Source organism: Balaenoptera musculus, chromosome 20 (assembly GCF_009873245.2).
Source record: "Balaenoptera musculus isolate JJ_BM4_2016_0621 chromosome 20, mBalMus1.pri.v3, whole genome shotgun sequence".
NCBI classification, from domain to species: domain Eukaryota; kingdom Metazoa; phylum Chordata; class Mammalia; order Artiodactyla; family Balaenopteridae; genus Balaenoptera; species Balaenoptera musculus.
In genome coordinates this window covers 14,061,181-14,086,926 of record NC_045804.1, presented here as the reverse complement: position 1 = coordinate 14,086,926, position 25,746 = coordinate 14,061,181, and the positions used below count along the sequence as shown (strand labels likewise).

Sequence of the window (25,746 nt, the reverse complement as noted above, 5' to 3'; positions counted from 1 at the left end):
ACCCACACGGGTTTAAAGTGTAGGTTTTGATGCTCTCATTGCCCACGGATCGCAGGACAGACGTTCCCAGGGACAACTTTGAGAGGCCACGTGCTCGTCCCCATAAGGAGGTGGGAGAAATCCCTGCAGCTCGGTTTTGTTCCAATGGTCTGTTCAGTGAGTGATTCCCGTTTCCCCAAAGGCTGCCCCTCATTAGCATGAACGGGGGTGGGGGGGGGGGGAGAAGGGGTGGGGGGAGAGAAAGAGCAAAAGCCCAGGCTCAGTTTTAGAGCCTGGGAACCGTGTCTACAAACATGACAGCTAGAGCTTTCTGGCTCCTCTGTTTGATCGTTGGATCATCTCCCGAAGCCCCAGTGGCGGAGAGAAAAGGTAAGATCGATGAAATGCTGAGCCCTGGGAGAGGGGCTGGGATCCGGGGGCGAGCTGGGGAGAGGGCGCGATGAAGGGCGGGACGAGAAAGGGGTCAGGGCTTGCCAGAGAGGAGATTCCAGGTCCGTGTTCGTGTTCGAAAGGAGCAAAATGTGTCCCCAAGATTGTGTGTGTCTTGGCAGCCTTTATAGGAATGAAGCCAGTTGTTCAGCTACTGAAATGATCTCGAGCGAGCCGGGCAGGCTGGAGAAACTTTGCATGTTAAGTAGTTGCTCCATCACAGAGGAGGGAAAGTGTCAAAAGGGGTCGTGGCGCGCCTTTCGGGAGCCGTGCGGGCCGGGCTCGCGGGACGCGGCGGGCGGCGGGCGCCCGGAGGAGCGCGGGGTCCGCCCAGCGCCCGGGTCCCCGTCCCGCCGGCGATCAGAGGAGCTGGGTGCGCCCCTCCGGGGCTGGGAGCGGAGGGAGCCGAAATCGGACCTTTCTCCCCTCTCCCTGCAGCCGCCAACCAATGGCCTTGGGACACCTGAGTCTTTAAAACACACACACACACACACACACACACACACAATTTCATGCCTGAGATGAAAATTACTGAGGGAATGAAGAAATAAGAGGTTCTCTGCGGGGAGGTGTTTTTGTTTGGCTTTTACTTGGATGTTCTGTTTGATTCACTATCTCTGGGAAAAATAGCTTCCGCACCTCACAGGGTAATTTACTTTGGGTTATTTTTCCACATGGAAATTGAATGACTTCAGTGGCATTTAACCCAAATATCAGACAATCTTTCCCATGACAACAGATGGTGATATCAATGGGGAAGCAGTTGTGAGGTCAACAGTTGACAGTCAGGAATTGGATATCCACCAGAACTTTATTCAGCTGTGTATGGGCAACGTTGAACATAATGAGCCAGAATCAACCTCTCTGCAAAAACATGAACTATAATCAGCTATTATTGCTGGGTGAAAGCTGATTTTAAAGGAGACTGTCAATTTGGCAAGATAAATCACTTTAAATGAAGTGTTGCAAGAACTGCAAATGGGCAGACCAAGCTCTTCGATGCCAGAGAGAAATGCTGAAAACCAGCCGTTAAAATAATAGAAAAAATAAAGATGGGCTCTTGTGCCCGTCTGGAGGGCACTGGGACCCAGGCAAACGGGGAGGTGATATTGTGTAACTGGGCATGGAAATTGGCCCAGCTTCTAAGCTTGTTGAAGTTTGCTCAACAATCTGCCTGCAGAACTGGGGAAAATCACTAATAATTTAAAAAATTTGTTTTCATGCCGTTTGCCATTTAGGAGCTTTTCCTCCACCATGGGAAGGGGTGGGGGTCGGGCAGTGTAAGCGATGCGGGTGCTTTTACACTTAACCAGGGGTCTCTGCGCCCAGCCACGCTTTAAACCTCCTTCTAAGCTGCGGTTTACTACTAAGTGGTGTCCAAGAAGCCAGATAAAAATCCACTCACAGATGCTCGACTCTGCACAGACCAAGATGACAGTGTAAACACGGATGGGAAAACCAAATAGTTCTGTTGTCAGGGGCGCTTAAACAATTAGGAGAACCTGTAATATGAGACCTTTCCCCCTGGGGTTTGCTCTTGGTACTTTCTCAACAAACTGTACATAGCAAAAAGGCGGATGTTTACATATATATTAAAGAAAGGGCAAAAGAGTTTGTTATTTAACCAAAGTTGTCAGTTATCTTTAGTCCTAGAACAAATAGGTGGTTGTAATTTGAAAAGCTATTGATTTGCAAAGCCTCCTTAACAAAATGAAATGTTCCCATGTGGTGAGAAAAATGTTCTTAGTTGCCCTCATTCTTAGAGGGCAAGACCCTCATCTCCGTCTCCTTGGGGCCTAGGAAACCTGGGCTCACCACCAGCCGGGGCGCCTTCCTCTTCCCCCTCCCGTTCTCTTTCCTTCGCTTCCATGTCTGCTGCCTTCTCCACGTCGCCTCTCGCAGGTGTACGCTACGTTTACATTGTCCCCCATCTCCTCTCCCCTCCCAGAGCCATTTCTTCTTCCCCCCTGTCGGCCTCTCCTCCCCTCCACAGCCTCATCTCTGCCCGCCTTCCCTCCTCTCTCAGCCTCCCCGGCCTCCCCTCCCCTCCTCTCGGCCTCCCTCCCCTCTCTTCTCTGCCTCTCCCCTTCCCCCCCACCCCCGTCCCCTTCCCTCCCCTCTCAGTCTCCCCTTTCCCCACCCCTCCCCTCTCCTCTCAGCCTCCCCGGCCTCTCCTACCCTGACGGCCTCCCCGGCCTCTCCTCTTCTCTCCCTACAGCCTCGCCGCCCCACAACCGGAAGCCCGACCCCGGCGGCGGCCCGAGTGCGGAGACTCCTGGGCCCCGGCCGCAGTCGGTCCCCGAGACCCCGCGGCGGCCGCGCGCAGCAGAGGCCGCTCCCCGCGCCTGGTCCGACCTGCGGCGCCGGAAGCCCCAGCCGGCCGCCGAGAACCGGGCCGGCTTCCGGGAGGCCGCGCGCGCGCCCGCTGGCCCGCCGAGCCCGCGCCTCTCGCAGGCCGAGAACCGTGCGTCGCCGCGCCGCGTGCCCGCGCTGGAGGACTCCCCGCGGCGCGCGCGCGCCCGGGCCCTGCGCCTCCCGGCCGCGCGGCCTCCTACGCGCGCCGCCGAGGCCCCCGCCGGCCCCGCCCACCCCAACCGGCCGCGCGCGGCCGCACCGCCCCCGGAACCCGCGCCCGCGCCGCCGCCGCGCCTCAGCCCACAGCGGAGGGAGGATGCGGAGCCCGGCGCCGAGCCTTGCGCGCGCGCCTGCAGGGCGGACTTGGACGAGCGCGAGTCCTACTGCGCCAGCGAGTTCGGTGAGCCCCGCCCGCAGCTCCTCCCGGGCCCGGGCGGCCGAGCCCAGGCCGCGGGGCGAGCCTTTCCGAGCCGAGAGCGCCGGGCTGTGCACCGGGACCCCTAAACCAAACCCTAGAGAAACCCACCCACTCGGTCCTGCAGGCCCCAGAGCCGTGTCGACTATTTCGTGATTTGTTAGAAACGCACTGGGGAGAGAAAGAGGATGTGAGCGCTATGCATTTCTCCAAACTCTTTGTTTTTTGAAAGCAGCAGTCAACGGAATCGTGCATGATGTGGACGTCCTCGGCACAGGGATCCGGCTGGTGACTCTGCTGGTGGACCGGGACGGGCTGTACAAGATGAACCGCCTGTACATCACTCCGGACGGGTTTTTCTTCCGAGTCCACATATTAGCCCTAGACTCCTCTAGTTGCAATAAGCCATGCCCCGAATTTAAACCTGGTATTGAAACTGATCTAAGTGATCATTTTATGTATGTTCTTTATGTCACCATTGTAACTTTGACATGTCACAGCCCGGTCTCTATCGGTTACCCCAGTACCTTTTTTTTGGGGGGAGGGGAGGGCTATTCTAAAATGAATAGAATTTAGAAGACAGGTATTATTTCGGCCACTCTGATTTAAATTCCATCAGCGCCTCCGGTTAAAGATGGGAACTGAGCGGATTGGCACAAAGCAAACACTCAATATTTGTTGACAAGTGGAGTGAATGACGAAACACTGTTGCCAGACGGGATGCCTAAGGGGCTTTTTAAACTGAGTTTAGAGACGTCTTTTGCTGGGCGCGTGTGTTTGGGGGGGGGGGCGGGTAATGCCCACTCCCACGTCTTTCTAGAGATGTGCTCTGTAAAATCCTGCTGGCACTGTTGTGATTAGGACCTTTGTTTCTAGTGCTGGCTGTTTACAGGCTGAGTAATCTGATTATCTTATAAAGGTCACTAGGCTATTTCCACCTGCTGTCTGAGGTTTAAATGTCTGAGATTCAGCATGTGCAGCAAGATAAGAGATTCAAGCTTAGGCATTTCTTAAAAGCCTTACATTTTCTTATTGTTACGTGGTATTTGAAAGATAACTACGAATTTATATTTTGTTTTTTTTTTCTTTTTTTTTTTTTCAGGCAGCAGGTATATTGTGATGGGCCACATCTACCATAAGAGAAGGCAGCTACCTACAGCTCTGCTTCAGGTCCTGAGAGGGCGCCTCCGACCAGGAGATGGACTTCTCAGGAGCAGCAGCAGCTATGTGAAAAGATTTAACCGGAAAAGGGATGGGCAAGTGCAAGGGGCAATTCACACCCAGTGCATTTGAAACATACCAGCCTGGCATTTCTGGATCATAAGAGGCTTGGAATTCAGCAGCAAGACAGGAAAGGCCTATCATTAAGTAATCGGATTTTCCTTTAGAACAGGGCACACAGCTCCTTTAGGAACTAGTTGCAAAGTGCCAACTCTCATCTTCAGGTTGTCACTTTTGTACAAAATACTTCATAAATGGTTATGCTTCTGAGCTCTGTGGTGAAGTTATTCAACTGGTGTGCCAGTTACTCACACAAGCTCAGATAACTGACCTGTCCAGTTAACAGATCACTGCTTCATGTTGTTTATTTTTAATTATTTTAATTTAAATACATTCTTCAGTAGAAATAGTTCACAAAAACATTTCCTTGATTTTAAATATACAATTTTGAATAGTTTATATCATGTATCAAACCAAATTTTATACTAAAACCATCACATTTTAAATTCTGTACATAACAGTAAGTGCACTAGTCAGACGTATGAAATGTCATTTAGATCACATTTAGATCAAACACTAAAGTCAGAGCCCGAGACAAGTATTAAAGTTTTACATTTAGAGTACTGAAGGGCTTATTCAAGCAAACAAATGTTTGTTCAAACAAGTGTTCCTGATGTACCAAAATATAAGATACAGTTTATTTTCATGCCTCCCTGCTTCTAAAATCCTATGTTTTGTGCCATACTGGCAGCTATCCCAATACCAAACATATTCTGGGTGTATCTGATGTCATTTTTCTATTAAGACCAAGTATCATGTTTGTGTTTGTAAAGCAGTAAATCTTTCTGTGAAATCAGATCTTGGATGCACCTGGTTTTTTCAGCCTCACTGAGCCCCAAAAGGTTTGGGAAAAAGCATTTCTCAAACTTACTCCAAAAACCCTGGAACCAATATTTAATGACGGCTTGCAAGCACGTGAATTTTAAACGCTTTCCAGTTGGCTTGAAAAAGATTTAATCACGAACTGAATTTATTATTGATTTTATACCTCAGCCCACAAAGACATTAACAATTTTTTTTCAGAAGACCAAGCTGTGCTTTAATTTGAAACGCTGTGAATAGAGACACTGATAATCCATGGTTGAAGATTACTGCCTAAAGAAAGATAGAAAAAGAACTCCACTGAGGAGACAAAAACAGTCCATTTGGTGTCAGATGAGATGCACTCTGGAGCTCAGGATGTGTCATTAGTCTGTAATGGCACAGAGTCTTTAAAGGCCTCGCAGAAGCACTATATACACACAGGATGTCAGGACAGCACAGAGAGACTGTAAGACATAACAACTGATTGTGATGGGAGATACTGTTAACCTTATTTGTCCCAAACAGGGGGCAAAGAGGTAAAATAAAAGTTGAGAGGTTCTGACTATGCCGTGGTAAAGCATTAACTGAGGGATTTTTTTAGCGAATTTGCCAAGAATGAGTTGTGCCCAAGCTTATTAAAAATTATCTTAGAATTGCTTTTTGGGAATCCACTGCATTATTACACAAACCATTGGCAGTAGATTAGAGTATGCAGTGAATGAAGAGCTTCTGGGTTAGTTTTCTTTAGGATAAAAATTAACTAAGACAGAAGTAGCACCAGTCACAAAAACCAAAGCCGAATTTTTAAATGTCAAATGGCTAAGTGGTGATCCTGAGTAACATGGTGGAGAAAATTACAAAATGGCCAAATAGATAAATTATTAGTTGGATGGCCAGATGTTAGAGCATAAAGAGAAGTGTTATAAATAGCTCTGGTTTAAAAGATAGAAAAAAAGTCACTTTGATATAAGCCTGAGGGTTAGGGTTTGATTAGATTGCTTTGATAATAGTTTCTGAGAAGTTTTGGAATCACACCAAAAGTGCCAAAACTGTGATCTGTGTGATACTTGGAGGTCACATGGTTAGTATGTACACCTCGGCAAACACAAGCAGGCCAGTTTCTTAGAAACGTTGTTAAACTAAAGGCCATCATTCAAGACCAGGTTTGCAATGAGAGATGAGCGAGGCTCGGGACTTCCCTGGCGGTCCAGTGGTTAAGACTCCGTGCACTCCCACTGCAGGGGGTTCGGGTTCAATTCCTGGTCGGGGAGCTAAGATCCTGCATGCCAAGAGGCACCGCCAAAAAAAAAAAAAGAAAGTGATTGAGGCTCAAATGAGGTAGAACAGTGGTGCATATGGGGATATATGCACGGGAGGCGGTGCACAACAGGCTGGGAATTCCAGGTTAGGCAAAAAAGTTTAAGGAGAGTCTTCTCAATATTCAGTCAGTACCTTCAGTACAATCTTTTAATTTTATGGAAAATTTTAATTCCCAAATTCACTGTAGTTCCAAATCCTTTTCTCCTGTTGATAGATTTTCCTTAGCACGTGGGTTTGTGCTCCAAAGACTAAAGGATCACGGGCACAATAAAATACCCTGTTGCCTTCAAGAGGAGCTCAACACATCCCTCCTTCCATTCAGCTGTTGGAACTCAAGCGGAAAAAAGTGTTTTTCTTTTGGTAGGGAAAGGTCCATAAAACATACTTTTTTTTTTTTTTTTTTGTACTAGCTTTTAACTGTCTTTGAAAGGTATCACTTAGCACTGTTTATATTTCTCTTAAAATCATTTTTAAGGTTGATCAAACACAGGTATATGCAAACACCTAAAAACTGACCCACTACCTACAATGAGTAACTTCAGTTTCGGGTACAGGACTTTATCATTTAAAAAATATAGCACTTATTTCTTTAGTTGAATTTGGTCCAAATTGGATCAAGTGGGGTGTGATCTCCTAGGAAATGTCTTTTTTGGTATCTTGTTCCAAGTATCCAGAAGTACTTCAGAATATTTCAATTTATTAAAAATCCTTCCCCCAAGTACTTATAAGACATTACTTTGCTCATGAGAGATCACCATTCTCATTTTAAGGACAAGAAATCTGACACTTATGGGTAATGGCCTCAGTCATGAGGCTAAGTGTGTAGATTTAAAAGGTCACCGCACTGGCTCTTTAGTATCAGAAACACACAAAGATGCAGGGAGTTTGCCTAACAACAGAAATAGGGAAAGAACTTTTATTTGCAGATTCCAGGAAGGTAGATTACAAACAGCAGCAAATCTCAGAGTCTCTTAGTAACACTCCAGGCCACTTGAAATATAAAAAGGTAATTGTTTTACTTTAGAAAATATCTCTGAAAGTTCACAATTTTTTAAAACTACTGCAGGACATTAACTAAAGTGCAAATCCTGCAGAATTTGGGTAGGAGAAAAAAGCCTTACCAATATTATGAAAATACTTTTTATGAAATGGTTTCAAGGATTGTGAACCTGGCAGATGAAATATAACAAGCATTGAAAATACTTTTAGCAAAGGAAATCTGTTGATGCAAATTAAACATATATACAAGCCCAAAGACTGTGTAGAAAAAGCCTAACAGTATAACAAATGTGCATTCTACTACTTGGATTATTGAAAGCAAAATAGCTGTAATAACGTATATTTTATTGAGTAGCAGAAGCTTGTCAAATACTCGTAGAAAAGCAGCTTTTGAAACTCAGTATGTTGTAAGAATGCACGTTTTTCCAAAAATTACTTTTGAAGCACTAAAGCTCTGTAGTTGATAAAACTATAAAATGTCTACGTATTTATATGGTGATAGAAACTGCAAAAGGCTTTATACTATTAAATACATATATGAAATTAACATATTCCTGGCCTGAGGATTCCCACAAAATTTACCTTTTTTGTACAATTAGGCAATGCCAACATCTACAGAAAATATGTTAACCAACCAACCACTGTTTCATTAGAAACCGCACCAAATCCAATGTCAAAAACATTACTTTATTTTTCTAGGATGAAATGTCCTATTACGTACAAAAAGAACTGCTGTTTAAATTTGCCACAATCTCTTAAAAACATAGCAATCTATTGCCTACAGGTAGGAAAGTTCTTGCTGCAACAAGTTTTAAATGATTAAGCCCATCTATATCTATATATATATGAATAAATAGTACAGAAATACTGTGACATGATGAGATGCAGAATAATTTTATAATTCATTAAAATGTAGGATTCTTGCATCAGCACAGTGCATACAATATGTAACATTTTTTAAAAGTAAAAGGACAAAATAACCTATATTTGACTACTTCCATGTTAGTATTTTAAGCAAAAACTTTGTCTCCATGTTTTCAATATTGAGCAATTAATCTCTTTAGTTTGTAAGCATAAGTTTAAGTGATATTTTTATGTACAAAAAGGAATGGGCTTCATTAGATAAAATTAACCCAGAATAACCTGTACACCTGAGCCTGTAAGAAGAAAGAACTGGGAACTGTAGCAACGTCTTTCTTTTAAGAAACTAAGGTCCGGGAAAGGTTTTGCATAGCAGGGTGATATTAAACAGAAAGAAACTTTTAAAAAACAATAAATGGATAAATTCCAGAACTTGGTAGGACAAAGCTAATACGAAGTAGTGCAAAATCTAGTAAAATTTTTGCAAAGCTGCATAAACCAACTATGGCAGATCTCACAGAAGCTATTATTACAATGAAGAAATACAACATGTAAGATTAGAACACTGAAAGGAAAAACATGCAAAATACGCCTTCCTCTGCTGCTTCCATTTTTTCCCCCTACTGTTTACACTACTTCTTCTTATGTGGGAAAAAACTCAACCAACAAACAAATACAAAAAGGATGAAGTCATTTTAAAAAATGCCCTTCATAAAAAATAAGTAGTGGTCTGTAACTGATAATTTGCCTGGTATCATATAACGTACAGATGAAGGCAATGTGTATTTTGTCACATTACCTTTTTTATTAGTCTGATCAATTGATGCAACAGGATTAGCACCCCTGAATATTTTTCTTCGATGTGATGCCAGTGGGCTGGGAATTATAAAATGAAGGACCACTACTACCCTGGAGAACTCCAGGTACAATCAGATCCTTCTGCCTTTTATTTATTTACCTTGCAGCCCTCCCTTTCCCCTCAATGGCTTACAGAGAATCATTAGCGCACATTCAAAGACACCGTCTGTGGGAGAAAAATTATCTCCATTTATTTTGTTTCATATACATCCATAGTTGAATTTTAATACAAAAAGAAAAAAAATTAGAATCTGACAAATGTTTACAAACAAGATACCTTCAAATAGATTTTACTCATTTTAACCTGGTGCAGAGTAAATGACAAATTGTACTGTTATATTCAAGGCAACAGAGTCTGTAGTCCAGGACCACTTAGCCCAACCTTTATGCAAGCTTAATTTTTATCTACTATGAACAATAAACTCATTGTTGATTCCCAGTTGTGTGTGTGTGCACATGTGTACATAGCAGCTCCTTTCATAGAAAGAAAAGACATCTAGAGGTCGTCTTGTACTTTTACCTACAGGAATCATGATAAGATACAGAATGGATTACATGTAACCGGGGCTGGATTTTATAAGAAAAAATAATTAGCTGACAAATGAGGGCAGCAATAAAAAAGCGTCTTTTTTGCAACAATAAATAAATACAGTCGAAAGTTTTCTGTGAGACTCTAAACCAGCTTCTTCACTGAAGAGCAGACGTGGCATTTCCATGGAGTTACACTTGACCCCATATTATCATTTTTTCTCTCTTTCTTTCTTTTTTTTTTTTCTTCAATAAACAAAGTTTTCCCGCTTCTGCCACAATAGTAAAACCATTTGATCTTGACAAGATAATGGTGTCGTTGACTTTGCTTTTCCCTTGTCCGTTGGACAAAATTGGCCAAGAATATAATTGGACTGTTATGACCAATAAAAACGAAGTTTAGGTCAAGTCTTGTCAGGATAACCTGACTAAAAACATCTGGCTCCTTAATTTAAAACAGTTCAGACAACCAGATTCTTGCTGTGTTTTATGTTAGGTTAACACGCTGAACTTTAAGAAGCTGTAGACTGCAGTTTGTTGTTATGAGACCTACAGAATACAGAAAAAAGGGAACAATTAAGCACCCTTCATTTTTGAAAACAGTGATGCTTTATGTGGATGCCAAGGTCAGTCTGTCTGGGGAAAGCAGCCATGTTCTTTCATTCACCCTTGGCAAGCAAACAGATGAGAACAAGTAAGAAATTTTTACCCTATAAAATGAAAAATTTTCATTGTACACTAAACATGATAATTCACTGGAAAAAGCCAATATTAAAAAAAAGAAATATAAATATATATACATATATATATGTCCAATACATTTTTAGCCAAAGGGACAAATAGAGACATTTACAGAAGCATTACCATTGTGGTAAAAGGTGTGTGTGTGTGTGTGTGTGTGTGTGTGTGTGTGTGTGTGTGTACGCGCACATTTATTTACATTGAGTTGGGGAATATGAAGGAAAAAAAATAAAATATTAAAAGGAGAGAAATAACAGTATTAAAATCACATTTTTCTATTAAATTTCCGAAAGTGTCCTTTCTAGTTTCACAGTTTTATTAACAACCTTTGTTAGTAAACCAAGTAACTGTACAACTGTACAAGTATGTTCTATTGCAATAGTGTATATAAATACAGTCTTCTCGGAGTTTACAATTCTTAAATACATTGTTCAACATGGCTGCTAGAATAAATTGTTTACTACTATACATCTTTTTTTAAACATTAAAAAATTATATTAACTCATCTGAACTCTGGGGGGCAATTTTGAATTAGGTAATCAAGTGGTACAATAAAAGAGTGACCCCAACATCCAGTTCTGATTCCAGTTAAAAATTCAGACTAAAGATATCACAATCTGTAAGAAAAGAAAGAACATGGATGATATAAATGATGAATTATAACAAAGAACAGTTATGAAAATAATGCTGGAGATCACAAATTAAAAATGGGGAAAATACAGCAAAGGAAACCCTGGAAATCCATAAAAAATAATAGTTCAGTGACTGGCTACATATATGTTTCATTCTGCCCTAAATCTGGAAATCAACAAAAATCCCCTAACATCTCTTCACATATCATTTTATTTACATAAGCAGACTTGAGCAAACTTCTCAGTTGGCTCCCATGTTCTTTAATAAAAATTACATAAACCAGAATATAATAAAAAGCTACATGAAACCACCAAATGGCAAGCTCTCCCGAGTGGCCCCTTCACCGTGCAGACCCAGCCTCTGGGCCTCCTCTCCTTCCCCCAGTCCCTTGGTTTTGCAGCAGGCCCACCTCAGCAGTTGCCGCCACCACCCACCCTCTGCGTCCTGCCTGCAAGCCTGGCAGCAGGGTGGGATTCAAATCCCCCAGCTTCTACTTCCACCAAAGGCTAAAGCCTTTTCAGCTGAAAAAAGCTGTTTTAGAAATTTAATTGGAGTAATAACTACAAGAGGTACGAAGCAAGAAGCAAAAAAGCATGGAAGGCTTATAGTAAGTTGTGGTCCTCTGCCCTATCTTTACTCAACCTGAAAACCAGGCTCTCTAGGATGAATGACTTGGAACTTTCAGTTCTTAGGTAGTTAGATTTCTTACACTACTATTTCTTATTTTATCAACTTTATATTGTTTAAATCCTGCTATGGCAAACAAGAACTGAGCTCATGTAACCATTTTCCCTCCTCTCTTCTTGAGTACAAGTTTTATTTTTCTGTAATTTAAAATTAAATCTTTCCATGCTTTGTCTGTAGACATTCCAAAAGTTGAAAATCAATGCACTGTTTACATGACTATGTAAATATTTTTCTCTGTAGCACCTACTCTTTTGCTAGGAGGGCATTCTTAGTAACCTATACAACTTTTTGCCTTTCATGGAGTTTCTAATTGACTTTCATTTGCCCCCTTACATTCTTAAGTTATCTAATGTATGAATCAATTTTTTTCCCTCCAGACGCATCCCTCTTGGGAGTGCTCCATTCTCCTGCTCCAATTTGAACTGCCTGCTGCATGGGCCTGCTGTACAAATGTCACTCTGGGTCAGAGTCGTTCTCTTTGCTTTCTTGAAATCCAAGGTCTTTTGTTTTCTTGATTTGCTTCTTTATTTTGCTAGTGCACATCTTAAAATACCTTGCTAAGAAAGTATGCAAGGAAAAGAAGCCCTTTCTGAATCCTTATATGACTTGAAAATGTACTTATTCTGCCTCTACGCTTGACTGGCTAGACACAGACTTCATTTTTCCTCAGACTTTTGGATTTATTCTTCCATAATCCTCTAGCATTCCACGTTGCGAGAGAAAAGTCTGATAACCAGTCTAATTCCTGTTAATCTATAAGTTGTTTTATCCTCTTTACAAGCTTTCAGAAGAGCTTCTTCCATCCTTAGCCTCTGGAGATTTTACAGTGATGTGTATGTGCGGTGGACCTTGTCGCACTTGTCCAGCTGGCTTACACGTTTGTTTATCCACTCCACTCCATCTCCCTATCCCACAGGAACATGAGCTCCGTGGAGAGCAGGAACTTGGTTTGTTCTGCTGCTATAGTCAATTCTGACACACAGCCGGGGCTCAATAACCATTTTCTGAATGAACAGTTTTGCTTGGATTTGAAGTTGTATGCCTCTCACTGGTTTGGAAATTTTTCTTATATTATTAGTCTTTTGATAATTTCCTCTCCTCTGTCTTCTCTGTTCTTTCTCGTGGGAATTTCCATGAAATGAATATAGATACTTTGTAACATTTTCTTCTTTCCTATTTTTCATCCCCTTGTCGTTTTGCTCTTTACACTGAGAGGTCCTCGATTTTAACTTTCAATGTGTGCAGTAAGTTTAAAAAAATTTCCAGTTACTCTCTTTTTCTCAGATTGTTCTTTATTTCTAATGTCCTGTTCACTGTTTTGCAGATGCAGTATCTTCTAAAATTTCTCTCGGGACATGACTTAGAGGCTTGTTTTGTTTTTTTAAAGCTCTCTCTTGTTCTCTCTGGAATCTATTTTTCGGTTACACCTTGACCTTTTTCTCCTTTACACTGCAGGCTTTCCTTACCTATCCGTCCGTCCCTGTCTGTTCCCACTTATGAAGAGCAAGTTAACAGCCTAGATGGGTGCCTGGAGAACCCTGTGCATGTGTGTGTGGCTTACTGACTGGCAGGCTTTGCTTTAGATCAGAGTTTTCAGTCTCAACACAACTGACATTTTGGAGCTGGACAATTCTTTGCTGTGAGGGCTATCCTACGCACTGTGGGACGTTTAGCAGCATCTCTGGCCTCTACTGATTAGATGCCAGTACCACTAACCACCTCCAAGTGTGACAAACGGCAATGTCTCTAGGCATCGCTAAATATCCCTTACGGGGTCGGGGTGAGTAAATTATCCTGTTGAGAGCCCCAGAGTTAGAATGAGGGAGCCGATCCTTCAGAGATCAGGGGAATTTTCCTCTGGGTCCCATTCTCTTCTGTCTAGTTCTCTGCAGACGGTTTATTCTCCTTCTTTGGAGAAGAACCCTGTGTTCTTCCAGTTCTTTGGGCTGCCTACGCAGGCTGCACACTGGGGTTAAAGGAGGCTGTGACTAGCCCAGATATCGATCTTCAGTTAACCCCTCTCTCCTCCTACTCTCTAGAGCCTTCGAGTCTATTTCAGAGTCTCCGTGTTGGAGGCCGTCTGGGGTCCTACTGGTCGGCAGGCTGTCACGTCCGCTGAGGAGCCCAGCCCGCGAGGAGGAGTCTGGCTGAGCTGGCCCGCCTTCGTCGGCCGGTCGCCTTCCATCTGCTGAAATCTCATCAGCTAACTAACTTCCACCATATTCCTTTCACCACTCTGAGTTTATCCCTTTCTATTCCTTTATTATTATTTTCCTGGGGACTCTGTCATATTAAAGTTAAGTCCTCTTCCATTTTAAGTTTTACAGCTGACGGGTTAACAGATAGGCAACAATAGAAATGGGACAGTTGCAGAGATTCTGTGGAGCCTCTTGGTTGGTGGGCTATACAGCCTGCCCGCCCACCTGCTTTCCTTCCCTCCTTGCCTATAGTTTTTGACTCCTTCGCTGAGAAGGTGATTGGATACTTCAGTTGTGCTTGTCCTTCACTTTTAGTTTATGCAAACTGACTCTGAAGTACAGTTCTTGATCTACCTTGTTACAGGAGAAGGAGAGAAACAAAATACCCTGAAGATTTGCCTCAGAGAAAAATGACTAGGTAGAGCACTGATTCTTATGCTTTGGTATGCAGAGTCCCTTGGGAGTTCATTAGGGAATACAGATGCCCAGACCCCGGCCCAGCCAAGATCTACCCAGTCTGACTAGGGAGGATCAAGCTTGCGGGCTGGTGGATGGGGGATGGTGAACAATGAATCTCAGGGCTACAGAGCGGTGGCAGCTCTCAAAGAAAAGGGAAACAGGCTTCCGTTGAAAGGAAGAAAGTCATGGGCTTGGGAAGGAGCAGGTGCGGAAGGTCAGAAACAGAAGGCACGAAGGTCACAGCACCTGACTAGCATGCAAAGCTGCTCAATGTTTTTATGTTACTAGAGGTTCAAAGAAAAGGTCTGCGGACTTGGATTAAAGTCTAGTTTTGCCCACAGAAAAAATCCAGAAGAACAAAACAATTTATGATTTCAAAGACACAGCAAACACAAATGAAAGAGAAAGCGCTTAAATCCCCACTTCGTGGTCTTCCCCTTACTCTACCCTACAGAACAGTCTTTTTTTTAAAACATTATTTTGTTGAATTCTACCAGTCTTTGAGCATTTCACCTACTATATATATGCTATGTTGAGTATTAGTTTCATAGTTTAAAAAAAATTTTTTTTGGCCGCGCGGCTTGCGGGATCTTAGTTGCCCGACCAGGGATAGAACCCCGGCCCCCTGCAGTGAAAGCGTGGAGTCCTAACCACTGGACTGCCAGGGAAGTCCCAGAACAGTCATTTTTATACTTCCGTAAACTCAGTGAGAGCAAGAACTCTTACTACTACTATCTTTGTATGTGCCCCATGGCATTTAAGACAGCATCTTACATTCTGTAAGCATCTGATAAATGCTTTTTGAATTTTAAAAAGTGACTATAATTTTAAGCAGATCATAAACAAACCCAGCAATTTCTCGCTAGGAACTGAATTAGTTCAGAGCGCTGAACACATCTGCTTACCTGCTAGCCTTGAATCCTTTCAATTTCTGTACAAAGAATGATTCAAGAACTTCTGCACACTGGTAAAAAGGGGAGTCACTTGGATTGTAGTAACGACAATTATCAAAAATTTTGGTCATATCTGCTACAAATTCCGTCAGCTTTTCATAATATCTTCTTTGTACTCTTTCTTCCATGGTGGCAAGGTCTTAAAAACACAAAATGTAAAAGATTTTCAAAGCTTTAAGGTTGTTCCAATGTGAATACTGCCTGCAGTTCTGACAAATAAGAATACATAACATCTTGCCCAAGCAGTCCTGGAACCAGGCTGGTTTACCAGTGAAGACTACGTAGCAATTCTTGAAGAAAATAGAAGCACTTTTCCAATTTTGTTTTTGATTCGGGGTCTACAAGATAAATCTTGGCTACTGTTAAGAAGGGTCTTTTACTTTCAATTAACTACAGAGAATAGCTCTTTATTCAATTGGTTTGAAACAAAGGAAACACTACACCAACATGAACAATACATATCTAAGTATAACACACTTTCACATGCAAACAATTGATTAAATACCTTACATGTACAAAGAGAAGGAGGAGTCCAGAATTAAGAATAAAATCTCTGTGGTTTTGTGAGCCTTGTATTAGACTTTAATAATATAATTTTGTTTCCTTTTAAATTTTTATTGTTACCTTTTATTGGTGACAAGTGATACTGACTTACCGATTATGTTGGTAATGATATAAAGTGTCTACTTAAAATAAACTTAAGGGGAAAATATTAGCTGATATGAACAAAAATAGCAGTATGTAATAGTAGAGACAGTATGCAGAAATGAAAAAAATTACTAGGGTGGTACACAGGTAACTGCTTTGGAATACTGAGCTAAATCCACCCAAAATAACAGTGGGTCGCAGGAGACAGTTGTGCTTGAAGGAAAATTCCATATACAATATGACATAAAAACCTGGGAGAGTAGAAGGTCAGTGATCTCAAATCAATCTAGGATTGATAGATAACACAATTCCTAACTAAATCTCAATAATTATTTTAGAATTTGAGAAAATAATTTTAAAGTACATTCAAAAAATAAAAGTGTAAGAATATCTAAAAAACATTTGAAAAATAAAAGTAAAGGGAGAAAATTTAATCTATGAGACATTAAAAAAAATTATAGGGACTTCCCTGGTGGCGCAGTGGTTAAGAATCCACCTGCCAATGCAGGGGACATGGGTTCGAGCCCTGGTCCGGGAAGATCCCACAGGCTGCGGAGCAACTAAGCCCATGTGCCACAACTACTGAGCCTGCGTGCCTAGAGTCCACGCTCCGCAACGAGAGAAGCCACCGCAATAAGAAGCCCGTGCACCGCAATGAAGACCCAATGCAACCAAAAATAAATAAATAAATTTATATAAAAAAATTTATAAAGCTGTGATAACAAAAAGTGTGGCATTGCACAACATGATACAAACATTAATGGAACTGAATTCAAAACAGGAACAGACCTAACTATATTCAACGTAAGAATTTCACCTATGTTGAGGATGTCATTTCAAATAAGCAGACAGGAAGAATTCATTAATAAATTGGGTTGAGGCAACTGCCTACCTATATTTGAAGAAAAATTCTACCTCACACTATATGCCAAAGTAATCCGAGGTGGATTAAAATTTAAGGACAAAAATGAATGTAGTTAATCACTGAATTATGCATATAAAAGTAGTTAAAATGGCAATTTTATGTTATACATATAATATTTTAACATACAAACACATCTTTGATAGTTCCAGTTTATGCAGGTAGGGGAAAAACGTGTAAACCAGAACAACTGCAAAAATGCACCCAGCCTGATTAAATTCCAAACAAGACTTGGGCTCATCCATTCTGTGTAGGTCACATAAGCTGTACAGGTAGGCAGAAAGCTTAACACAGCCCGCCAGAATATCACCATATTCAGACTTAAGTTCTGGGCACTTCCGGACTGACTAATTGTAATAAAGTATGTGAGTAGTGTTTGGACATTTTATGATTTCAACTTAATTAGTATCCCTTAAAAAAAAAAAAAAGTACTAGGAGAACATACAGGTAAGTATTTATGTATCTGGGGTAGGGAAAAAGGCTAAAAATACAACTCTAAAGGTAGAATTCATAATGATTAATAGATTTGAATTAAAAAAATGTTAAAAACTATCATATGACCAAAAAATTGCCATAAAACATTAAAATATCCTTAGTTTATAAATAACCCTTAAGTAACACTGACAACAGTATGAATATCTCAAGAGCAAAATGGCAAAATACATAAATAGGGAACTCATGCAGAAGTACAAACAGTAATAAGCACATCACTAGTTACTGAAGACAGGCAAAGCCAAAGAGTCACTTCCTTTGCCCAAATTAGCAGAAATTAAAAATTATATAACATCAGCCTATTAACAGAGGCTACCTCTAAAGGTGGATGAAAGTGGTGGTAAATTTTACATTTTACTCCCTATATCTCTGTAACATCTGCATTTGTACATCAAACATATTGTTTCGAAATAAATTTTTGCAAAGAAAAATTTTTCTCCTCGAAAGAGTGATAATGCTCAGGGTTTTCAAGTGTGCAGAGAAAAGGGTACAGATACACGCTATCAGTGGAAACTGGTTCAATCTGCTGAAGTGCAATTTGAAAATACTTACCAAAAGCCTAAAAAGTATACATACCCTTTGGTACAGAAATTCTATGACGTCATACAATTAAAAACGATGTAGGGGGACATCCCTGGTGGTGCAGTGGTTAAGAATCTGCCTGCCAATGCAGGGGACACGGGTTCGAGCCCTGGTCAGGAAGACCCCACATGCCACTGAGCAACTACGTCCGTGTGCCACAACTACTGAGCCTGTGCTCTAGAGCCCATGAGCCACAACTACTGAGCCCCCATGCCACAACTACTGAAGCCCATGCGCCTAAAGCCCGTGCTCCGCAACGAGACGCCACCGCAATGAGAAGCCTGCACACCGCAACAAAGAGTAGCCCTGTTCACCGCAACTAGAGAAAGCCCACACACAGCAATGAAGACCCAATGCAGCCAAAAGTAAAATAAATAAATAAATAAATTTATAATCAATCAATCAATCAATCACGTTAGTCTGTCTCTTTCCAGACATTTGCTATGCATCTCTAAACACAGGTACGTACCCTTAGAAAACATACAACTGTTTACTGCTTAAAACCTAGGGATTGCTCTGTAACTTTCCTATTTCTTTCAACAATATGCTTGGGAGACCTGTATTATCTGTATGTACATACCCACATAAAATGCTGTTTATCTTGGTGGTATTACAAAAAGAAAAGAAAAAGACAGGAAAACATTCTAGCTCTTCAAGAAAAGAATTTTGGCTAAATAAGTTAAGGCATATTCAATTTACAGACTATACAAAGCCATTAATATCATGTTATTGAAGATTAATGACACAGGAAAATGACTGCCAGACACAAACATTTACTATATGATCTCAATATTTTTCTTTTTTTAAAAAAAAATATATGTTTTCAATTTTTACACATACACACACACACGAACACACCAAAATGTGGTAGCATTCAGTGAGAAAAAGATCAAAAGTGCATTTATCTTTTCTTACTTTTTTTATTTCCTAAATTTTCTATAATCACGTTATTTTTAGAAGCAAAAGACATCTATTTATTTAAATAAACACCCCAGGTACTTTCTCAAAGGAGATTATTCAAATCTGAAATGTGTATAATGATTAATTTCTTCTATCTTAGACATGAGGATAGAGGTAACGGCTACTTACTTATGGTTTTTCTTCCCAAAGATAAGCCCTCATTTATCTCTTCTTCATGTTTCCACATCTTTGAAGTTGCCGTCAATACAACCCCTGTCTTTTCTTTTCTTTTATTTCTTAAAAACCTGGTTGAACTTTAATTCCTTTAATTTTTTCCTTTTATTTTATTTTATTTTATTTATTTTTTTATAGCTACTTTATTTATTTATTTATTTATTTTTGGCTGTGTTGGGTCTTCGGTTCGTGCGAGGGCTTTCTCTAGTTGCGGCAAGCGGGGGCCACTCTTCATCGCGGTGCGGGGACTGCTCTTCATCGCGGTGCGCGGGCCTTTCACTATCGCGGCCCCTCCCGTTGCGGGGCACAGGCTCCAGACGTGCAGGCTCAGTAGTTGTGGCTCACGGGCCCAGCTGCTCCGTGGCATGTGGGATCTTCCCAGACCAGGGCTTGAACCCGTGTGCCCTGCATTAGCAGGCAGATTCTCAACCACTGCGCCACCAGGGAAGCCCTCCTTTTATTTTTAAACTGAGGTATAATTGACATAGAATACTGTGGTACCTTTATGTATACAATGCGATGATTTTTTTTTTAAATTTATATATTTTTGGCTGCGTTGGGTCTTCGTTTTTGCGCAGGCTTTCTCTAGTTGTAGTGAGTGGGGGCTACTCTTTGTTGCGGTGTGGTGGCTTCTCATTGCGGTGGCTTCTCTTGTTGCAGAGCACGGGCTCTAGGCACACGGGTTTCAGTAGTTGCAGCACGCGGGCTCAATAGTTGTGGCACATGGGCTTAGTTGCTCCACAGCATGTGGGATCTTCCCGGACCAGGGATCGAACCCGTGTCCCCTGCATTGGCAGGCGGATTCTTAACCACTGCGCCACCAGGGAAGTCCCAATGCGATGATTTGATGTTTGTATATACTGAGAAATGATCACCACAATACTTTTATTTAACATCCATCACCGCATATAGTTACAAACTTTTTTTTTTTTTGGTGATGAGAACTTTTAAGATCCGCTCTCCTAGCAACTTTCAAATATACAATAAAACCATACCCATTAAAAAATGCTTAGCTGGCCGTCTGGAATATTTTCATCAGCTAGAGCTAATTTTTTGGCAGTTTTGGAAGCTTTTAGCTATGTTTTAATTTCTATAACTTCTTTCATAGATAAAGTATTTTTAATATAATCACCGGTAGCTGTTCATCTTTTTTTTTTTTTAATTTTATTTATTTATTTATTTATTTATGGCTGTGTTGGGTCTTTGTTTCTGTGCGAGGGCTTTCTCTAGTTGCGGCAAGTGGGGGCCACTCTTCATCGCGGTGCGTGGGCCTTCTCACTATCGCGGCCCCTCTTGTTGCGGAGCACAAGCTCCAGACGCGCAGGCTCAGCAATTGTGGCTCACGGGCCCAGCTGCTCCGCGGCATGTGGGATCTTCCCAGACCAGGGCTCGAACCCGTGTCCGCTGCATTGGCAGGCAGATTCTCAACCACTGCGCCGCCAGGGAAGCCCAGCTGTTCATCTTAATACAGTAAATCCCCTACATATGAATGAGTTCTGTTCTGAGAGCACGTTCGTAAGTCTGACAAAGTTAGCCTAGGTACCCAACTAACACAATCAGCTATATAGTACTATATTATAATAGGTTTGTAATACTTTTCACACAAATAATACATAGAAAACATTTTTAATCTTACAGTACAGTATAGTACTGTATACTTGAAAAGTATACAGTAGTACCAGCTACATCACCGATGCTTTTACGCTTGCTTCCAGACATCCTGGGCTTGAAATAAAGATACTGTACTACTGTACTCTATACAGTACTGTACAGTAAAGTACACAAAAGCACAACCACTTGTAGAGGATGCACACATGTGACAATGTACACCAGACACGTGAACTAACTTACAGGACTGGACATGTGAATGCATGTTTGCATCTTTGAAAGTTCGCAACTTGAAGGTTTGTTATGTAGGGGACTTACTGTACAGTTACTTGTAGCTGTTATTTAATACCATTTTTATTTTCTGGGCAATGAGGCTATATTCTCTTGGATTTCTACCTTTGCTCTCCTTTAGGAAAAGATGAAGAAGAGGTGACAGGAAAGATGAGAGGCTCATAAGGATCCCAATCCGTTCACTGATTTCATTCATTATACAGTAGAGAATACTCTGCTCATCCTTTGATTTAGCTACTCCTCTACTGATAGCTATTTATTTCATTTTCAGTATTTCTGCAATTATGAACACTGCTGTGATGAACAACATACCTGTGCACATGTAAATCCTAAGAGGTGAAACTGCTGGGTCCAAAGGTACACATACTTGAACTTTAATACGTACTCCCAGTTTATCCTACAAATGACCATATACCAGTTTGGACTCCCAGCAGTCTTGCTCAGCATATCTTCATGATATATCAATTTTTTGGATGATAAATGAAGTAGCTGCTGAGACTTCTGAAAAAACTCCATGTTCAACTCAAGCACTTACCCATAGGTTCCTTAATAACACCGTAATAATCTGGTGCATCATTAGGATCCACTGGTTCAAGGAAAGGCCAGGCCATCTTATGGGCCTATAATGAAAAAAAAAAAAAAAAAAGACATCATTATTGTCAGGTGGAAATGATAATTTCACTTAAGTTCCCCATTTGAGTTCTTGCATCCATCGACCTTTAAACTGGAAAAGTCAGTTTTAAACTCGAGAGATGAAATTATTTATACTTAGATGATTTTGGCTGTGGTCACAAATTATCTCAGACGAGCATGCTCTGTGATAATGGTTCTCAAAGAGAGGTCTGGGACCTTAGCCTGCAGCGGGGATGGTGGCGCACTAGCTTAGGGGTCAAGGAATCTGTACTCTGGTCCCTTCACGATGACCTGCCAGCTGAGCGATGTTGGCACTGCAATCACACCTATTAAACTGGAGTGGGATGGGTTCCAAGTGTGGAATGGTTACCTCTGCAGGCTAATGACGTGGCAGAGGTGTGATGGTGATGTTAAATAACATTCAACCACATATCGAGACTATTGTTCTCGTTTCAGTTCTTTCAACGCTTCTCATTATGATTACAACAGGAGGAAGTGTCAGTCTAGCACTCCTATGTCTGGAATACATCTCTAATACTTGCTAATCTTAGAAGCCACCCCCATCTTCCTTCTTATTTTTAATAAGGGAGGGAAGGCTTTGGCTCAGAGCCTTAGATAAGCATTTGTATCTTACTAGAATTTAATCAAATTGCTTTTCAATCAATGGTGGTAAGATAGTTTTCTTTAAAAATAAAATTTAGGTTAAAAATAATGAGTCATTTTAAACATGAGCATTAGCTAAACAACAGCTGAGCTAGTGTGTGGCTCTGGTTAACCTCACGGCGTCGGCACGGGAAGGACTGAAGTCTGTGGAGCACTTCAGCTGGGAGTCACTAGATAGTCAGGTGCTCTAAGATTGTAAAGGTCAAATCCCAGGCGTGTTTCCAAGGTCACGCTGGTTGATTTCATCTTTAAATGCTGCGCAGAGAGTGGTTTCTCACCTGTAAAGAACGCAGCACCCTCTTCAAACCCTCATAATCTTTCTCTGTTAGCGGCGTGAGCACTGTCATGGCATCCTCTGTTGACTGGCACTGTGGACAGACATACTCGTCAATGAGTTCTGCCTCACTTTGCAAGATGCCAACGCAGCGCCCGTGGTACCAATTCTGACACCGATCACAGCCAATATAAAATCTGCAAGATCCGAAATGGAAATGTGAGTTCAAAACAGATGGGATCACATTACTTATAATTTACTTTAAAAAGTAATAAAACATGCATCGAAAATATTCTAACCCTGGGATATAAAATAGTTTTAGTATTATAATTGTTTTAATACTTTTGAAGATTGACATTCCAATGAGTTACTTTAGTATTTCTGATGTTAAGAACAAGCATTAAAGGTTTAAGAACACTGTCAAAATTGGAGAACCAATATGAAGAAAAACGTAAAACATTTAATTGACTTTAAAGCTCAAAACAAAATAAAGACAAAAATCTTTCAACTAATACCATATCAAATGGGAAGCTGATATTGGCCACCCAACTGGGAGTTCAAAATCCTAAAAGCTGTTTAACAGAGTCTCGGAGCTTGTACCCAAATTAGTGTTTTTCTAACCTGCAATAAAGCACCATTTCAAAACACTGATAAAGTCCAAACAAGTCAGGCTATTTTAATCTCATTAATTTCTATGTTACATATTGAAGAATCAAGTCTACCATTAAACCACATTTTCCCCAATGCATCTCAAACATTCACTATGAAGCAACATAAATTTTGAAGGGGAGGTAAAGAGGGAAGAAGAGAAAAAAAATTGGAAAAGAATTTGTAATGTAAGTGTATAATATATGCAGAAAAATACCTTGCTTTTTATTTTAAAACAAATAAGTAACCAGTCAGAGCAATTTGGCTTCCTAAATTATTAAATATGATGCTCTTATCAGAACTCACTGTGACTCATCATAAGGTGTTCTGCAGATACAGTACAATTCCTCACTGTTGCCCTCTTGTGCCCGTTTACAATCATTACAGATGTACACATCCATTTTCTTAGCCTCCTTTTCTGTGATGCCAACACATTCTCCATGATACCAGTTAGTACAAAGATCACAGCCAATATAGAACCTAAAAGCATTCACAATGAAAATGACAATGTAATTGTCATTTTGAGCTGCATGGTACGTAAGTCTGTCTTCCCTGTCCTGATTCACGTTCTTACAGGATAACTTTCTGCAATGAGTCAGCTAAACATCCTGAATCCAACCATTCTAACCCTGACAAACTACAGCATCTGATGCTATATCAAGTGTGGGGACATAGAGTCGCTCGCATCAATTTCAACAAATACACTGTTTAGTGAAATGTGGGTCTTTAAAAACACACTGGAATTTGAAAAAATAAACAACACACTGATGGTAATGTCTCCCTCTTAATGAATGTGTGTAAAACTGTAACAGGCACAAAAACCAAAGCCAAAGAATCAAAGACTTACATCTGTCAAACCTATGCCACAGAAGCCATTTCAAAATCAGGGCTATTTCTTAGATAGGTTTGAAAATGTATCTCACGATTTAAATTTGAAAACAAAGCAAAGCGCAAACACCAAGTAGAAGTTATGCTACAAGGAACATGCAGGAGGTCAGCCAGGTGTAGAAGATAAATGGTCAAAACATGGTATGAAGAAGAAAACTAAAAAAGGTACATGTAGTAATTCAGTTTCTACCAAGTTTTCTAAGTAAATATTGGAACTTAATCTAATTTTAACAGACTATGACATGGGCCAGTTTTTCAGTTAATAGAATGTGTGTGACGATGTGGAGTGGCCAGGTTGATTAGCTGGTGAGGAACTACTTCAATTCAAAAACAGGGACACACGGTGTGGAGAGTGATGTAAGGACAGGTAATCTAAAACCGCAAGAGGGTCTACAAGATGGGGCCGTATGAGTGTGTAACTGTGGGTAGTAATCAGTTAATTAATCCTCAAGTCTTTTGTCATGTAAGATCCCAAATGGTAAAGTGAAAAGCATCTCTATGACAAACACACAGTGTATCAAAGTGTTGATGAATGCTCTGGAGGAACGCCTTGTCAAAGTCATGGCAAGAATAAGCGTGAATTGCAGGGAACGAGACTGGCCTTGCTGATACCATTGGTTCTACCAAGGTGTTTCTTGGCAGACTCGCCTACAGGAATCGAAGTAGTCCTTCCACCTAACCTGCTTTTGAACGCAAAGGAATAATGGTTGTGTGGTGTATTCTATTGCCACTAACTTTTTTCTTTTGAATTATGACTCCCGCGTGATTTTCACTGCCGCACGTGGAGGCCTTCAGGGCGTTTTGGTATGCTGCCTTCACCAGGTGGTGGGCTGTGTGTTCTGGAAGTGAGCTCAGGACCTGAATTTCAGGTTTTAGTCACTCTCACTAGATTCCCAAAGCAGCCTACTTTGGAACAAGAGATCACAAAATACTCCTTAAAAACCACTAACTCTTCCCACCTAGAATAGGGAATGAATGAAGCCGGTATACTGAAATGTGAATAATGAAAAACTAAAAAATATGAAATATCCCCAAAATAATGAGGTAATCTCAATAGAATGAGCATACGTACACGTGTGCCGCATTTTATGCAATTTAGGTGTTAAAAAAAAGTTGTGTGTGAAATGAATTTCTATGATCTGAATATTTTAAATAGGCCAAAACGACTTGTTATTTAAGGAAATTCCATAAGCAGATCTTTTTGTAAAGAAAGAAAATCTTTTGTAAAGAAAGTAAATTTACAAAAATTGTATTGGACTTGTACTGGACTAAGGGGAAAATCAATCAATAGGGTTCTACTTTTTATATCATGTCTAATTTCTCATAAAGTAAGACAATGAAAAGTGAAGATGCCTACACTGATCTGTGTTTGATTCAACACACAGCTAAATCTACCAACAAAAAGTTTTGATTTAGCACTTGCAAACAGACTGTAATTTAAA

At 40.9% G+C, this 25,746-nt stretch overlaps 2 protein-coding genes across 13 annotated transcripts in view; one reads left to right on the top strand and one right to left on the bottom strand.

The window, feature by feature from the left end:
- The first annotated feature begins 233 nt into the window (after positions 1-233).
- C20H17orf58 (chromosome 20 C17orf58 homolog) lies at positions 234-5,276 on the top strand. The gene is made up of 4 exons (XM_036835409.1): positions 234-369; positions 2,648-3,184; positions 3,435-3,626; positions 4,302-5,276. Exons 1-4 carry the CDS (start codon positions 294-296, stop codon positions 4,490-4,492), a joined length of 996 nt encoding a protein of 331 aa, XP_036691304.1. The 5' UTR covers positions 234-293; the 3' UTR covers positions 4,493-5,276.
- Positions 5,277-6,621: 1,345 nt separating this feature from the next.
- BPTF (bromodomain PHD finger transcription factor) overlaps positions 6,622-25,746 on the bottom strand; it is a 145,317-nt gene continuing 126,192 nt past the window's right edge. For 7 of the 12 annotated variants that reach the window (XM_036836117.1, XM_036836127.1, XM_036836121.1 and 4 more), the window contains 5 exons: positions 23,723-23,896; positions 22,773-22,965; positions 21,734-21,818; positions 15,474-15,660; positions 10,100-10,399 (listed from right to left, as the gene is read on the bottom strand). In XM_036836117.1, coding sequence (XP_036692012.1) covers positions 10,363-10,399; positions 15,474-15,660; positions 21,734-21,818; positions 22,773-22,965; positions 23,723-23,896 — 676 coding nt within the window. In that variant the 3' untranslated portion in view covers positions 10,100-10,362. Of the gene's footprint in view, positions 11,209-15,473; positions 15,661-21,733; positions 21,819-22,772; positions 22,966-23,722; positions 23,897-25,746 lie in introns of all 12 variants that reach the window. The other 5 variants (XM_036836125.1, XM_036836130.1, XM_036836128.1 and 2 more) reach the window with 3 other exon arrangements.

Excerpts from the sequence above, each read along its gene's own strand:
- C20H17orf58 (XM_036835409.1), top strand. The coding sequence starts at position 294 with ATGACAGCTAGAGCTTTCTGGCTCCTCTGTTTGATCGTTGGATCATCT. Across the intron at positions 370-2,647 it reads CCCAGTGGCGGAGAGAAAAG|CCTCGCCGCCCCACAACCGG; the intron begins GTAAGATCGATG and ends CTCTCCCTACAG. Across the intron at positions 3,185-3,434 it reads CTACTGCGCCAGCGAGTTCG|CAGTCAACGGAATCGTGCAT; the intron begins GTGAGCCCCGCC and ends TTTTGAAAGCAG.